The 14,155-nt window shown below is 38.4% G+C and overlaps 2 protein-coding genes and 1 non-coding gene across 3 annotated transcripts; 2 read left to right on the plus strand and 1 right to left on the minus strand.

The window, feature by feature from the left end:
- Positions 1–1,467: 1,467 nt before the first annotated feature.
- LOC26531221 (uncharacterized) lies at positions 1,468–4,481 on the minus strand. Its single transcript, XR_011416712.1, has 3 exons — positions 4,393–4,481; positions 1,878–4,329; positions 1,468–1,819 (listed from the first exon to the last, which is right to left on the minus strand). It is a non-coding gene; the product is annotated as an uncharacterized protein (transcript).
- A 3,850-nt stretch (positions 4,482–8,331) lies between these two features.
- On the plus strand, positions 8,332–9,332 carry LOC6628570 (uncharacterized). The gene has a single exon (XM_002051485.4). The coding sequence runs from the start codon at positions 8,438–8,440 to the stop codon at positions 9,209–9,211; it is 774 nt and encodes a 257-aa protein (XP_002051521.1). The 5' UTR covers positions 8,332–8,437; the 3' UTR covers positions 9,212–9,332.
- Positions 9,333–12,483: 3,151 nt separating this feature from the next.
- On the plus strand, positions 12,484–13,858 carry LOC26531290 (uncharacterized). Its single transcript, XM_015173431.3, has 3 exons — positions 12,484–12,634; positions 12,692–13,346; positions 13,400–13,858. Exons 1-3 carry the CDS (start codon positions 12,632–12,634, stop codon positions 13,765–13,767), a joined length of 1,026 nt encoding a protein of 341 aa, XP_015028917.1. The 5' UTR covers positions 12,484–12,631; the 3' UTR covers positions 13,768–13,858.
- The last annotated feature ends 297 nt before the right edge of the window (positions 13,859–14,155 follow it).

A 14,155-nucleotide genomic window follows, 5' to 3' on the forward strand; every position in this document is an offset into this window, starting at 1 on the left:
TCTGTCGAAACATAGTATTGAAAAAAAAAAAAAAAAAAAAGAAATTGTCAACGAAACTGTGAGACAGGAGAACAATGTGTTTCACTATTTGCAATTGAATTTGCTGCTGTTGATTTGACACATTCCCGCTTACCATTCCGCCCCACCCCCTTTTCGCAAGCACTAAGTATCAGCTATTTTCCACCCTCTCTGGTATTTTATTGGAAATTGGTGCTGTTTGCAAGAAAAGTTGGACAACTACGTGGCGACTGAAGGGGCAAACAAATAACTGCATTCATCTAACTGGCTTCCTGTGTAAATATCTCTAACTGGAGTTTTATGTATTATCACTCTATGGATATTGGATGATTTTAAATTTTAATTGGGAAACGTCTCCTTTTTATGTTAACATTGAAACAGTTTTTCGTTTAAGCAGAAAAAATAATTGCGCGTTACCTTTAAAGCAGTTCGCACAAGTCCTGGAAAGAAACACCCACTCACACATGTAAACGCAGAGCGCGAATTCCCTACAAACTGATAAAGAAAACCATGTGGAAACTAACGAAACGGGTCTTTAATCTTCTTAAGTGCGAAGACTGCGTTCTGCCTGCGTTGCGTTCGCAATTTGTGTCCTGTTGGACTATCAGCGCAGCTGTTTCGCGACAGGCTGCATCGAGTCCAATATGGTTTATGGCTACGAACTGAAAAGTTTGTCAGGCCAGTTGAGCTTTTTTTTTTCATTTTAGCTGGACTATAAGTTGGTAACGAAAGGGCAGCGGCCAATCAGAAAATAGTTGAAGACACCGCGAACTAGCTGAACTGTAATTAAGGCCTCAGAGGTGTGGTCAAACGCGTGGAGCTGGAGGTAATATTTTTCAGTAGATTACAAGGTCCTCTGCTGGCAAAAGAAAACTAACCTTGAAAAACTATTGATTAATTTATCGATTAAACTATCGACAGAGAAGAAAAAACAGTTAATAAATTAAATTTGGCATTTGGAAAAATATATGAAATAGTGAGAAAATCACGAAAAATGTTTATGAAACTTTTTGTTTACCATCCGATTGGCCTCAAACTGAATTTCAAAGTTCTTTGTTCAAATTTATTTGAGTGGACCTTTTTCTATATGAAAAATCATTTGAGACGTGTTTCACATATTTCGCAGAATCAAAGCATCCTCGGTAGAAATGCGATTTTAAGATTTTTTATAAGTGCCACGGGCAAGGCCGGGCTTTACCCGCTAGTATGGATGCACATAAAATCACATACATTAATTATTAAATGAAATGTTTGAAAGAAAACATTAAAGAAACATGTTTAAATTAAACATTGAAATACAAATATTTAAAGCAATCGATTGTATATATAGAGACACATCAAAACTGGCGAGCCAATCGACTGTCGATATTCGCACAGCACTGCATTTTATCTAGTTCGACTAGTTAGAAAATAATATTACATTTATTTAAACCAAATCATAAATACTTTATTTGTTAACCATAGGTAATTATCAATTATAAATTTAACTTTTTTAGCAAAATTAATTTTTTATCAAAATAAAAGTACTTTACTCGCCGCAGCAGCCAACGCCAATAGATTGGATTCATTTCGGCAAACACGATAAATAAAATAAAAATGAAAAGTAAAAAATAGAGGCAAAACAAAAACCTCTGAATGGTGTCACAAAGTGAATACCTTTCATAACGTAAATTGGGCGCCTCTAAAGACAATACACAATCAAGCTCTCTTGATATTATCGACAGATCGTACTCCCTACGTATACCCAATTTTGGATACGGCTGAATTTTAGCAAACTGCACTTCATTGGCAATCTGTAAATCTAAAAATGGATTATGCGATTAGGTATTTGAATGGGCATGACAATATAAGCTGCATACTTCTTACGACTATACTGGAACTGCTGTCGGCTTCTGCCAATGTGCTTAGTTTATGTTCGATGATCTGTTCGATATATTTCTGACAAAATTTTCTTAGATTCGCCGGCAGCTGCCTCGCCAATTCTGTCCGTCTCGCGTCTATTTCCTTATTTGAGAAGAGCGGCCTCATTGGTCTTAAACCCTCTACGACAGCTGTCTTCTTCTTCTCAACATTATATGCAATTGGTTTGAGATTTTCAGTTCCATCGATTGGCGCTTTTTTTTGCTTTATGAATTTGCCGGACAAACCTTCTTTAGGTATATTGAACTCTTTTGATTCTTCTTTATATTCACTCAACTTTTTTCTTGACCTCTTTTTCAGCCGCTTTAGACTCTTTGTTTTTATACCTCCCATGGAAAATTGTTTTTTTATTATGTGGATATTTTTTAGTTTGATAATCAGCCTTTTCAATTGTTCTAAGTTAAGGCTTTCAAAATCGAAATCTACCTCTTCTCTGTTTCTTTCCCGTTTACTACTTAAGATTTTCTTTATCAAATCTTCCAAGTGCTCTTTGGGTTTATTTCCTCTGCAATCTTTTCCTTCCGTCTTTATGTTTTCCTTATTGGCATCCGCTGCCTCGTGTTCGCCTTGTTGTCTAATCTTAACGAATACCCTTCTGCAATCCTTGACTTGTTCTTTGATTTGGTTTTTTATTTTGTCTTTCTGCTCGATTTCAATTAATTTATTTTCTATTAACACTTTCTTGTTATTCTTTAGAATTTTTCTTCTCGAATTCAGCTCGTGGGTATAGTTTTCAGTCTTCGCTTTCTGTTTATTTTGCCTTAATACTTTTTGTTCAAGCTTTTCTTTTTCTTTGGTTGTCCTTTCTATTTTATCTTTCTGTTTAATTTTATCTTCTAATAATAATTTCTGTTTTATCTCTTTGGTTTCATATCTAGGATCATTCCCTTGTTTATTTGTCCCCTTTACTATTTTCTTATTAACCATCAAGTCTTTCTTACTGGCATCCCTGACTTGTGCCCTGGTCTCCTTCTCTACTCTTTCTTTCTGTTTCAATATTCCAATATTTTTCCTTTTCAATACCTCTGCTTGTTCATTGAATATATCTTCCGGCTTGACATTCTTTTCAATTTTATCAAGAAATAGACCTAAATTTTCTAGTTGTGCTATCGCTTTCTGTGTTTGCTTTAAATTATGTTGTTCTCGACTCTCCACCCTGTTATTCTGAAATATAGTTTCTTTTAGATCTCTGTTCTCAGAACTCGTGAGAGGTTTTCGCTTCCTATCCGGTTTTCTAGGACTTCGAGGTGTTGGCGTCTTATCCGGATCGCTAGAATAATTGGGCCTCGGCGTCTTATCCGGATCGCTAGAGCTCTGAGATCGTGACGAACTAGAATTCGAATGGCTGGAGCTTCTCCTTTTTGTGTTGCCCACTGGTAACTTCTTGTTCATCTTATCGAGTTTTATATTTAAGGCATTTTTCCAATTTTTTTGCGCCGTCTCCGACTTTTTCCTATTTGAATCGTTTAATTTCACTTTTGCTTTTAGCTCCTGACCTAATTTCCATTGTGGTATTACTTTTTTGTTATTTAACTCTGACGTAGGTACACTTTTTTGCAGACAATTTTCACAGTTTCTGTTCTGTTGATTTTTCTTTGGTTCGACTGGCAACCTTCGCTTAGGTTCGACACATTTATTTCTCTCATAAAACTTTCGTACATCCTCATTTATCGGCAATAGAGTATCAGTCTGTTTATATTTTATCGCCTTGGGCCTGGTTGACTGCTCTATGTCAGGCGTTATATTTTTGTTCTCTCGCCAGGGCATCTTTGGCGGCTTCACCTTCCCTTGGGACTTTGGCCTATTGCACGCACGCAGAACCTCTTGTGGAGTCTTTTTTCGTGTTTCATTTAGTGTCTTAGTTCTCTCTTTGGCCTTGTCTACTTTGTATTTTCGTGTCGTTATTCTTGAGCCGGCAGTTTTAAAGCGATTTTGCAGCTCTTTGCTGTCAATTAGCTGAACATTTTCATTGTTGAGCAGATTTCTTAAACTATGTATTTTATATGCTCCCGAATCTTTTGGTTTCTCATTGCATACTTTGGCATCGCAGCAGACGGGGCTGTTGGAAATGTTTACTGCCTTCCGCACAACTGGACCATCGAGCAGGGGCTCGGGTGCTCCCTTAAAGCTGGGCTTGAAGAACTCTTGCGTTATTATGCCCAGTTCTTGTTTATGCTTCTCTTGCACCCCAATGGACTCGTTCTCGTTAACAAGCCATTCGGTTCTATCCACCTTGTACAGATCATAGCATTGCCTGTTGATGCGCTCGGTTATGCTTAAGAGCGTGTTCTTTCTGGCCAGTCCATAATTGTCTACGCGGCATGTGGGACGCGATTTAGCTTGGGCTCTTTTGGCATTCGCCTCATTAGGCTTGCAATAGGCAACAGGTTTCTATGGGCATTGTTTGTACAAAATATATGCAATATATGCGACTGTGCAACTAGAATTACTAACCATGATTTGGTATTGTTTATTTTGACAGGTAAATGCCAGTTGGTTCCAATATCACTTTTTCGATTTTGTTTGTGTTTCTAAAGTGTTTATTCATTTGTAGATACAGTATGTATGTATATGACACAATTTCCTAAAGCTACGGTCAGACAGGCATTCGATTTGCCTAAGATCTGGCAAAGAAATAATAGTTGGTCAGTTTTCGGCCAATCAACTGACTACAAAGATCGTTAAGGTTTTTGTTTCAGGTAGCTAAAAACCTGTCGCTAATTAGTCACACTAAACATAAGACATATTGGCCCAATTTCTGGGTGTCCTCATAGACAGCTTGTCCAACCTGGGCATTTTTACATTTATCTCCTTTTGTACTACTCAATTTCTATGTCTCCACTCTTTAAATCTTTCCCCGTCACTTGGGTACCGTTGGAAAATCATTTAAATATAATTGAAGCTTTAAGTTATGTGCATGAAAATTGTCATTTGACGCACAATTTTCGGCAATCTGTTGACGTTTTAATGCCAACGTTGCCGTCATTGTTGTTGTTATTGTTTTCGTTATTGCCCCTACAGAGGCCGTCTATTTTACCCCCGGTATGCGCGGCACTTTCGCGTAATTTGTGCTCCCCACTTCAGAACGTAAAACTTTCAAAAAGTCATCAAAACTTTATGTGTAGTCAGGACCACCTAAGTCGGGACATGATTCCTTCCGGCCGTTACGTAACCTTGTCTGGCATATGCTTTTTGTTTTCATTTTTTTTTTTTCGATACCCTACACCCATTGAAAATAGATTCAAAAGGGTATTATCGATGTCTGCATATATAAGACTGTTTGTCTTGAATGACTGACCCTGATTAATGTCCTGACTGATTGACTGACTGACCAACTAACTGGTGATCAATGCATAGTTAAGCCCGTATGATCTAGGAAGATAGGAAACCGTGAGGTTTTGAGAGATTCTTTCCCATCGGAAAATACTCATGTACACCTTATTTTACAATACTCACAAAATTAAAATATTAAAAGGATTATTAAGTCTTTTATATCATACATAGAACTTTCCTCATATAATCAGTTTCAAAATGTGCTTTAAAATCAATGTTGTGCAGAGTATCTGCTAGTTGTGATCTCTCGACTAGAGCACTTACAGCTTTTATTGTCTTGCTGGACGAATTTTCAACACGCCGGTAAGTTGGGAAAGTTTTTTTTTTTTTTAAAGCCTGTGCGATTTAATTTAAGTAAGCATAATTTTATGGGACGCGACTTTAAGTTTAACGGTCTTAACTGTGCGCACTAATTAGCCGGCACCAAAAGGAAAATGCACTAAAAATAAACTGATTCGATGCTATCGAGCTGCGCCACCCACAGCCTTTGGTGTGTGTATATATTCTTCAGTTTGCTGTCCCATCGCCTGTGTCTGGTCAGTTCCATCAGTTGGCGCTGCGCTTTGTATTTCTGCTTCGTTTGCGACGCGTTGTAATTGCAAAAGTTTATCTTTATCTGGGCCACGGCCAGCTCAGCAGTACGCCGGCAAATGGTCACATTAAAGTAATTACATTCACCGCTCCAACAAAGCTGCTGCCCGAGCAGCTCCTTCAACTCCTCCAGCATTCACAGTGCTCGCGTTAATTTGTTGCCCAAAGAGTAGAGAACAGAGTGAATGCCGCCCGAGACAAAGTTAGAGAGAGAGCAAGTGTGTTACTTTTCTCAGCTCTAAAAAGAAATCTGTTAGATTAGCTAGAGCTAAGACAAGTCTACTGGCTAGAGTTGAGTGTACGCGCGGCTTTTACTTAAGTGCGTGTCGCAATAATACGGAAATGCGCTAGCTCCGGGTTGTCAAGCCACAAAGAACATTTCACATTTTCTCTTTCTTTCCTTTACTTTGTAAATAATCCGAAGATTTTTACCGGTGGATTTTAGACTGCCTTTTGACTAATAAAATACATTTTAGTATCTGATTAACGTTTGGGTCTCGCAGGGATCGCATGATTCCATAGACATTTTTGATGGCAACTTATATAATCTTTTAGATCGATCGTTTCCTTTCTTTCTTGCTGTTTCTCTATCTAGTGCCTTCTAAGGTGAGACAAGAGCACATTTATTCACTGACAAGACAACAACAAATTTTAATTTAGATCGTTAAGAAGACTCTCATAAGACCGACTTTGCTTTGGACCTGCCTTTCGAAGCAAGCGCCAAGCAATGAAAAAAGTATAGCCTGTATACAATTTTTTTTTTATATAATTTTTATTTTTTTGATTATTTTTATTATATTATGGTTTTATTCGTGTCAAGCAGTAAACTCTAGTTAAGCTTAAGGTAAATAAAGTCACCAACTTGTGGCTACTTTAATGCCAGCGGAAAACCCTCGAGCAGAAAAATCAAATAACGATTGGCGGTACGCGATGCGAGTATTTACTAATTCTTTTAGCTTTTGGCAGAGGGGAAAAACAAAAATAGAAAAAAGAAAAAGAAAAAACAACTCGCCCCTCCCTAACCGATTTGGTCAGATAAGCCGAGATATGCCACAGAGTGTGGCATGCAAAAATCGGTGGCTGGTAGCAAAAGCAAACATTTTGTTTGTGCTAAAAATTTTGTGTGATTTCCCCACGGAAATTGATGATGGTGTTTGCTGAGTCGCAAACGTGTTGGAGGAGTTAAGCGAAGCGGCCAAGAGACCCAAGAGCAAGAGCCCACCTACAGTGAATTTGTCATTTCCAGTCTAAACGTGCGGACAAACAGAGCCGCCCGGAAAGGGGAGTTGGTGGCGGGGTTGAAAGCAGCATAGGGACAACTCGAGTCTGGCTAGTGGCTGTCGGGTACGTATACGTTCGATGGTTCGTTTGTTTGCACGGATGTCAGCAGCCATAACAACGAACCGGGCGGAGAGGGGGGACAATGGGGCTGTCGTGGGAGTCGTGGGAGTCGCAGTGCGTGTCGCTTTAACAAACCGGAAGTTACATGCGATGTAATGAAAAACGACAGAACGGAAGTTGCAATGGGGCACCCAATACCACAGCCAGTAGCCAGAGCACGGCATGACCATGGACAGTTTTGTGCGTAGTCTGCGGGGGATTGGTACTGAACTGGATTGGGGATTGGTTTCTGAATGGCGAAGGGGGGGATTGAGGGGGTTAGCGTTGGGGGAGTTGGCTACTGCTGCTCGTGCTGTGAGTGAGTTTGCCTTAACGTTCCTGGTATTTATAGACAATTGGTTCGTGATTGTTGACAGCGCACAGCGTCGCGCGGAATGCCATGAACAGCAGCATGACCAATAGCCAGCCGTACCCCTTCCCAACCATACCCCTCCCCCCCTCCCTCCACCATCCACCACACCACTCCACACACTCACAACCTCTGCTGCAGAACTGTGCGTAGGCATTTTTTTCTGTTTTTCTTTTTTGCATGGGTCATAAAAATGCTACGAAATATGTTCGAGCGACATGGCAAGCAGGAAATAGTGCGCAGCTCTCTGTTTTGGCAATTGATTTAGCGCTCGTGGCCATAGAAAATACACGAAATTTCTTTAGACAGGCATTGCAAATGAAAAAAACATAATACAAAAACTGGCCAAGAGGAATGTAGCTTCTATTTTTTCTGGAATTTCCAGCATTGGATGTGTGTAAAAAAGTTTGTCCTTAATAAAGTTCGCAGCGGCGGCAATTTTTATGAAGTTAATAATAACAAGTACACTTAACTTATTCGGGCAACTTCATAGCGTGGCAACTGTTGCTCGCCTTTTAAGAATCAATGAAGCTAAGAGATTTTGGCCCCAAGCCGCATTGGAAACAAAGTTTTTGTTGACTCTGCCTCAATTCGAGCTAATTTGTATCTGCCAACAATTTTGTTACCCGGACAACGCCGTTTAACCTTCTATATTTAACCGAAATCAAAAACGTTTTCTCAATCCTGTTAATTCTCATTAACAGTTACCTTTTCCTAAGCTGTCAGCATTTTAAGGATTCATAAAACTAGCTTAGATAAATCTTGCAAATATATGTTCAAAATTCTATGTAATAGTTACCAAAATAAGAAAAAAAATTGTGCAAAATGTTTTCAAAAACACCACAGAATTCCTGGACAGAAATACCGAATGATTCTGAAGAGCCAAAAGTGAACATTGATCACAATAGCACGCCCAAGCGATTGGAATCGCTGCTGAAGATAAGCAGCAGCTCGAACCTATCACTCACCAACAGCCCCGAGCAGGCGGAGGTGACGCGAATTGTGCAGAAGACGCTGAAACAGATGCAGGATGTGTGCCGGTTCGAGGATTTTGATACTATAATGAGCCTGGTAGTGCCGAAAGTGCTATATGATTTGCATGCCTTTGATCAACTGCATGAGGAGGTGCAGACAATTAAGCAATCTTTAAATTCCTACATACATCATTCTAAGGTGTTGAGCGAGGATATTGCTGAAATATTTCTGGATCTGCATAATATTTACTCGAAGCTGGATCAATTGGATAGGCATACGATGAAAAAGCCACGCGACAAAAAGTTCACCAAACGCTTACGTGAAGCTGAGGAATTCCTTAAGAATACCAAACACTATATCATAAATGATACCGGCCACGAGGCATCCAGTTCTATGCCCACTGTGCCAACCTCTAGCCAAGCAGATGACACGAAAGACATAGACAAAGATACAGATATATTCTCCAGTAGTGAGACAAGAAATGCGGAGCGACGTGCATTTCTTACCAATATGATAATGGTTAAGAAATCAGACTTTTCGCTGGAGCTGAATCGCAACAAGAACTATTATACGGAAGCCGAGAGGGTATTGAAGAGCAAAGAGAACGGCAATACTGAAACATGATGCGGGAAAAACATGAGCATATAACATTTTAAAGATATTATAGATATATATTTGGAACTTATTTGTGGTCTTGAGTTTAATAAAATTGTGGCAATCGTGCGACTTATACCAAGCTTTTAAATCATGACTTAACACTATGCGGAAATTGAATTTGCATGCCGACCTCGAACTGACTTTAGATCAGCATTAAATACAACCAATAGTGAAACAATGCGTTTGAGCCCGCGCGCTTCAAGCTTAGCTTTGCTTTCGTAAATGATTGATTATTTATGAACTGTTGTGATTTTACAACAGTAAACTGCTGATAATATTTGTAAATTAAAGAGATAGATAGACGTTGGCTCTGCAACTCAAGTGCTAAACAAACAATACAAAAGTGCAAAAGGCTGTGGAAAGTCACTTGAAGAAAGAAAAAAAAAATACAAAAAGTACTTGACTGTGAAATGCTTTGATTGTTACCTGAAGTGTATCTGTGTATCTCAAGCTCTCTGACGTGGGTGTGTTTGAGTGTGTGTGTGTGTGTGTGTGTGCTTGTAAATTTGCATACGAAACGATGCCAAAGTGGCAACTCAGTTTGCTTCCTGTTGAATTTCGGGGCACTTCCATTCCATTAGCTTCTTCTGCTTCGGGATCACAACAATTTAAAGTGCGGTTTTTCAAGCTCATTTTCATTGGCATTTTCATTTATGCTGCTAATCGCATTTGCAAACTCCAATCCAATTGAATCATTTTGAGTTGTTTCTCCGTTGCCATGGCATGCCGACAATTGGTTTTGTTATGACGAAATGGCAAAAGAAATCAACAGCAATTTAGATGCCTCGGCAAATGCATCGAGCATGGCATGAATATTTTTTCTGCGAGAGCAGCTCAAAACATTTTTTGAAAATTGCCAGTGAGCGCTAACATAATAAACCTGTTTCTATACCTGATAATGTGTTATTATATTTATACTTTTTCCAAAGGATATTTCTGTAAATGTACCTTAGAACCATATTCAATGTCTAAGCTGCATCTCGTGATAGTTAATTATGTAATTAAGAAATGCACAATAAAGAACATATTTCTTTAACAAATTGACCAATAATGTCAATTGTTTTTAGTCAGAAACAAGTTAAATTAAAAGTAGCTATTATTATCATTGATTGAAGTAAAATTCTAAAATTTCGTGCAGAAAACTTTTCGAACAGCTCTGGCTTTTTGTTGGCGGCAGTTGCTGTTGCTCAGATTGAATTCCTTTGCTCGAACCATGGAGCTCTTAAACGGCATTCGATATTGTGCCTGTCTGTCGAATGAGGTTAATTCGATTATCGATATCAATAGCAGTAACAGGCGATAATTGATTTTAGCAAACGCTGCAAACGATTAATTGAACGCAGACTCTTTGGCCGGAGGCCTGATGGACCAGTTATGCAACGGAGCCTCAAACACCCCATACTTTATATTGCACACACACACACAGACACACACTCACAATTATTGCCAAACAATTGAAGGCCCGGTGCTTGGCCATTCTATTGTTGTCTTTTTTACTGCCCTGCTGGCCATGTTGTGTGTGCGTGTGTGTTTGTGCACTCAAAATAATAGCCCAGCACATAGAAGACAAGCAGCAGGCTCCACTTTAGGGCAAACTGGGGCTTGGCTTAGGGTGGAGGGGTTCGTTGGCTTGACTGCAGCCTGTAATGGCAGCATTTACTCAATTTTAGTACATAGTAAACGTATTTCTTTTATGGCCCCAAGCTTATTTGTGCACTGCAGACGTAGCTGCGTTCTATATTTATTTTCCAGTGTCCAGCACCCAGTTTTGTAGTACCCGCTGCCCAGTATACCGCGCTCCAGTTCCATTCGCATTCACAAACACAAAGCTACTATACTATATCCTGACACAATATAAACGAACTTCGTTTCCTGAGTGGCCATTTTACTGGAAGGCTTTTCATATGTCTGCAAAAAAAAGAAAACCATCACCCAACCACCCACTTCTTGCCCCCCAGCGAAAACCTTAGCAAATACTCGGGCAACACAAAATATGATAAAGCGCTCGCATCGCTGGGCCTGATGCTGTTGCTCCTGCTGCCTTTGCTTCTGGTTTGCTTTTAATTGCTTTGAAGTAAACACTGCGAATGCCCCTCGGTACATTCATAAATATGTGTATAATTGCCAGTCGGGCGGAGGCAGCAGTTTTCGTATTACTTCTAAATTTAAAGCCACGCCACCTACACCTAGTCAGGAGCTTTATGTTTGTTTGCCGTGTGTGCATGTGTGCCAAAGGTTTTACTTAATTTAATGCCACGATTTGTCAGTTAACATATTTACCCCGAAGATTATTGTGTTCGCTTTTGTCTGACACGATTTTTTATAGAAATTTATTATTAAATTATTTTAATGGTATTTTTTATTAATTTATTTCATGGAACTTTATTTTAGGTACTCATATTAATTTAATAAAATACTATTTATTTAACTAAAAGAAACTTTAAAATGTAATGCGCAGCGTATATGATTTTTTTATGTAAAAAAAATGCAAAGCTCTAATTTTTATAAAATGAAAGCAAGAGAAATATAAGTCGATTGGTGCGAGGGCAGCTGCATTAGGCCATAAATTTACGGCCAAAAAGTAAACAGTAAATAAATGTATATTGTGTTTTGTTGCATTCGTTAGCTCCCGCAGCTGTTTTAAATAATTATTTAACATTTTACATTGTTTAGTCGGCGTTTTTGTGTGCGTGCGGCTTTTGTTTGTTGTAAGGATTTAACCCGATTTGCATTTTGTGCAAACGTTTCATGAATGATTCATGAGTATTACCCAAACAGATGCTAACAATGATTCGATTTTCTATGGCGACAATGCCACAAGGACTCAACTCTGAATATATATGCCATATTTAAGGTGTAGAGGAGAGTATGGGCGGAATTTAAAGCATATTAAAAATGTATATAAAAAGTTACGAATTTAAAGTATTTTAGAATATCAATTATGATTTATAACACATAATAAAATGTCTATTATGATAATAGAAAAAAATATAAAGGTAATCATAATTAAGGTTGAAAGTCTGAAACTATTTCTTCACTTGTCTATATTTTTATTTTAAGCTATTTAATTTAACAAAGAAGTCAATTTGAATTATTTTTATCATAAATAATGTACCAGTTATTCATATTTATTATTAAGTGTTTTCTTATTTATTTATTTTATTATTTATTTATCCTTTGATATAAAAATGATAAATTCCTCCGTTTCTTTAGAGTTAAACACATAGGAACTTTTTGAAAATATATAAATACCTACGCTTTTTAGATTCAGAATTTAGTCATAGTTCAGTCTGAACAGAAATAGTTTATTTTATAATTTTGAGAGTTTGCTTTTTCTCAAAAACATACAGGAAGCATTACTCGCATAGGGTATACACATTATAAACGATGGTAGGTACTGGAGAACCTATAATAATATGAATAATATGGTTGATCGAAATCTCAAAGAAACGTACAGCCTGCAAACAATGTTTGGGCCCCGAGGAGTCTCGTCGCCAAGCCAAGCGCAAGGGAGAAACAGTTAAAAAAACAAATTCGTGGATATTTAAGAAACCCAATGCCGGAAAAACCACATGGCTAACCACCAATGGTGAATTGATTGGGGTACAGAACAAACATATTGCTGAATTGGGCATTAATATATACAATTACGAGGAGCCATACTTTATCGAAGTACAAGAAAAACAGCCAAAAGTCGCCCCAGCTGAGCAGAATATACCCCCAGCTGATGTCTTTGAACTTATTCGTGCGCAATGTCTGTATCAAGTGATAAAACTGAATATGGCTACAAAAATCTCAAAGGATGGTATGCAGCCAAGCTCAGGTGGTCGCATTGGCCGCGAGAGAACGAAGAGAATCAAACCGAACACAAAAGTGTTTAAATCATATAAATTAGAAAAACTGCTTAGCAGCGAGCATGTACATCAGATATCCAGCAGGGTGCTGCTGGAAAGAATTAAAACTTCAGCTCCTCGTAAGATTCCACGGCCGAGCCGGATAGTCAAGAAGAAACGACGCATAACGCCCGTACGCAATATGAAAAGGCAAAAAAAGTTCATGCAAGGCCTAAGGCAAAACTGGCGAAAGAAACACAATATGTCAGGTATAAATCAAAGTACAGAAAGTATAGATTCACAATTAATAACCTTTCCATAGAGTCCATGAATATGGTGTATTGGATCAGAGTGGAGCAGCAAAACTTGGCTGCACCGAAATTGGCGCGATTTCATCCAGGCATTACAATTGGCAGTCGAATTGACTTTGAGCTGATTAACGTGGAATCAACTATGATGATCTTGAAAGAAACGTGCTCGACTCTCGAGAGTTCTAAAACTAAAACCAAGAAGCTTGATTGGGCCCATCTATGCTTTTTTATTTTAGTCGTATTGATCATCTCACCCTATTTGGTATCGCTTTGTACATGGTCGTCCAAGGGTTTGGAAAGTGGTAGCAATGAGACAGCCTTGCGCTTGGCTATCTACATCTGTCACATCATTCTGTTAGTATTTGTCAAGTCTAATTAAGTAATGCTGTATTATGTTTCTAAATTATAACTGCGTTATATAGCATTTTATAATACACAGAATAAAACATTTGAGTATGCAAGTGGTTTAATTGGTTTAATGATAATTTGTAATCTGCGAGGCGGGATTTTAAACCAACCAAAATGTCAGTCCACATAATTAAAGGGTATAATAATTGCTAAATCAATCGAGATGCCAGCGAATCGCACTAAGAAGCGAGCGGCTTGGCTTGTGTCTCTTAGAGTAGTTTCTTGTGCCATATAATCAAAGGACAGTTTGTTGCTACTTTGACACCCCGAAAGAGTCGTAGTCGCTATTTAAAAGCGGCTTATGGCACGTTCAGGACCTAACACATTTAAGGATGCATTGTATTTTTATCTTTTAGAGC

Source organism: Drosophila virilis, chromosome 4 (genome assembly GCF_030788295.1).
Source record: "Drosophila virilis strain 15010-1051.87 chromosome 4, Dvir_AGI_RSII-ME, whole genome shotgun sequence".
NCBI classification, from domain to species: Eukaryota; Metazoa; Arthropoda; class Insecta; order Diptera; family Drosophilidae; genus Drosophila; species Drosophila virilis.

What these genes read in the sequence shown, in the direction of transcription:
- LOC6628570 (XM_002051485.4), top strand. Translation starts at nt 8,438, where the DNA reads ATGTTTTCAAAAACACCACAGAATTCCTGGACAGAAATACCGAATGAT.
- LOC26531290 (XM_015173431.3), top strand. An exon ending in AAAGAAACACAATATGTCAG is followed by an intron (nt 13,347 to 13,399) that starts GTATAAATCAAA and finishes ACCTTTCCATAG; the next exon opens with AGTCCATGAATATGGTGTAT.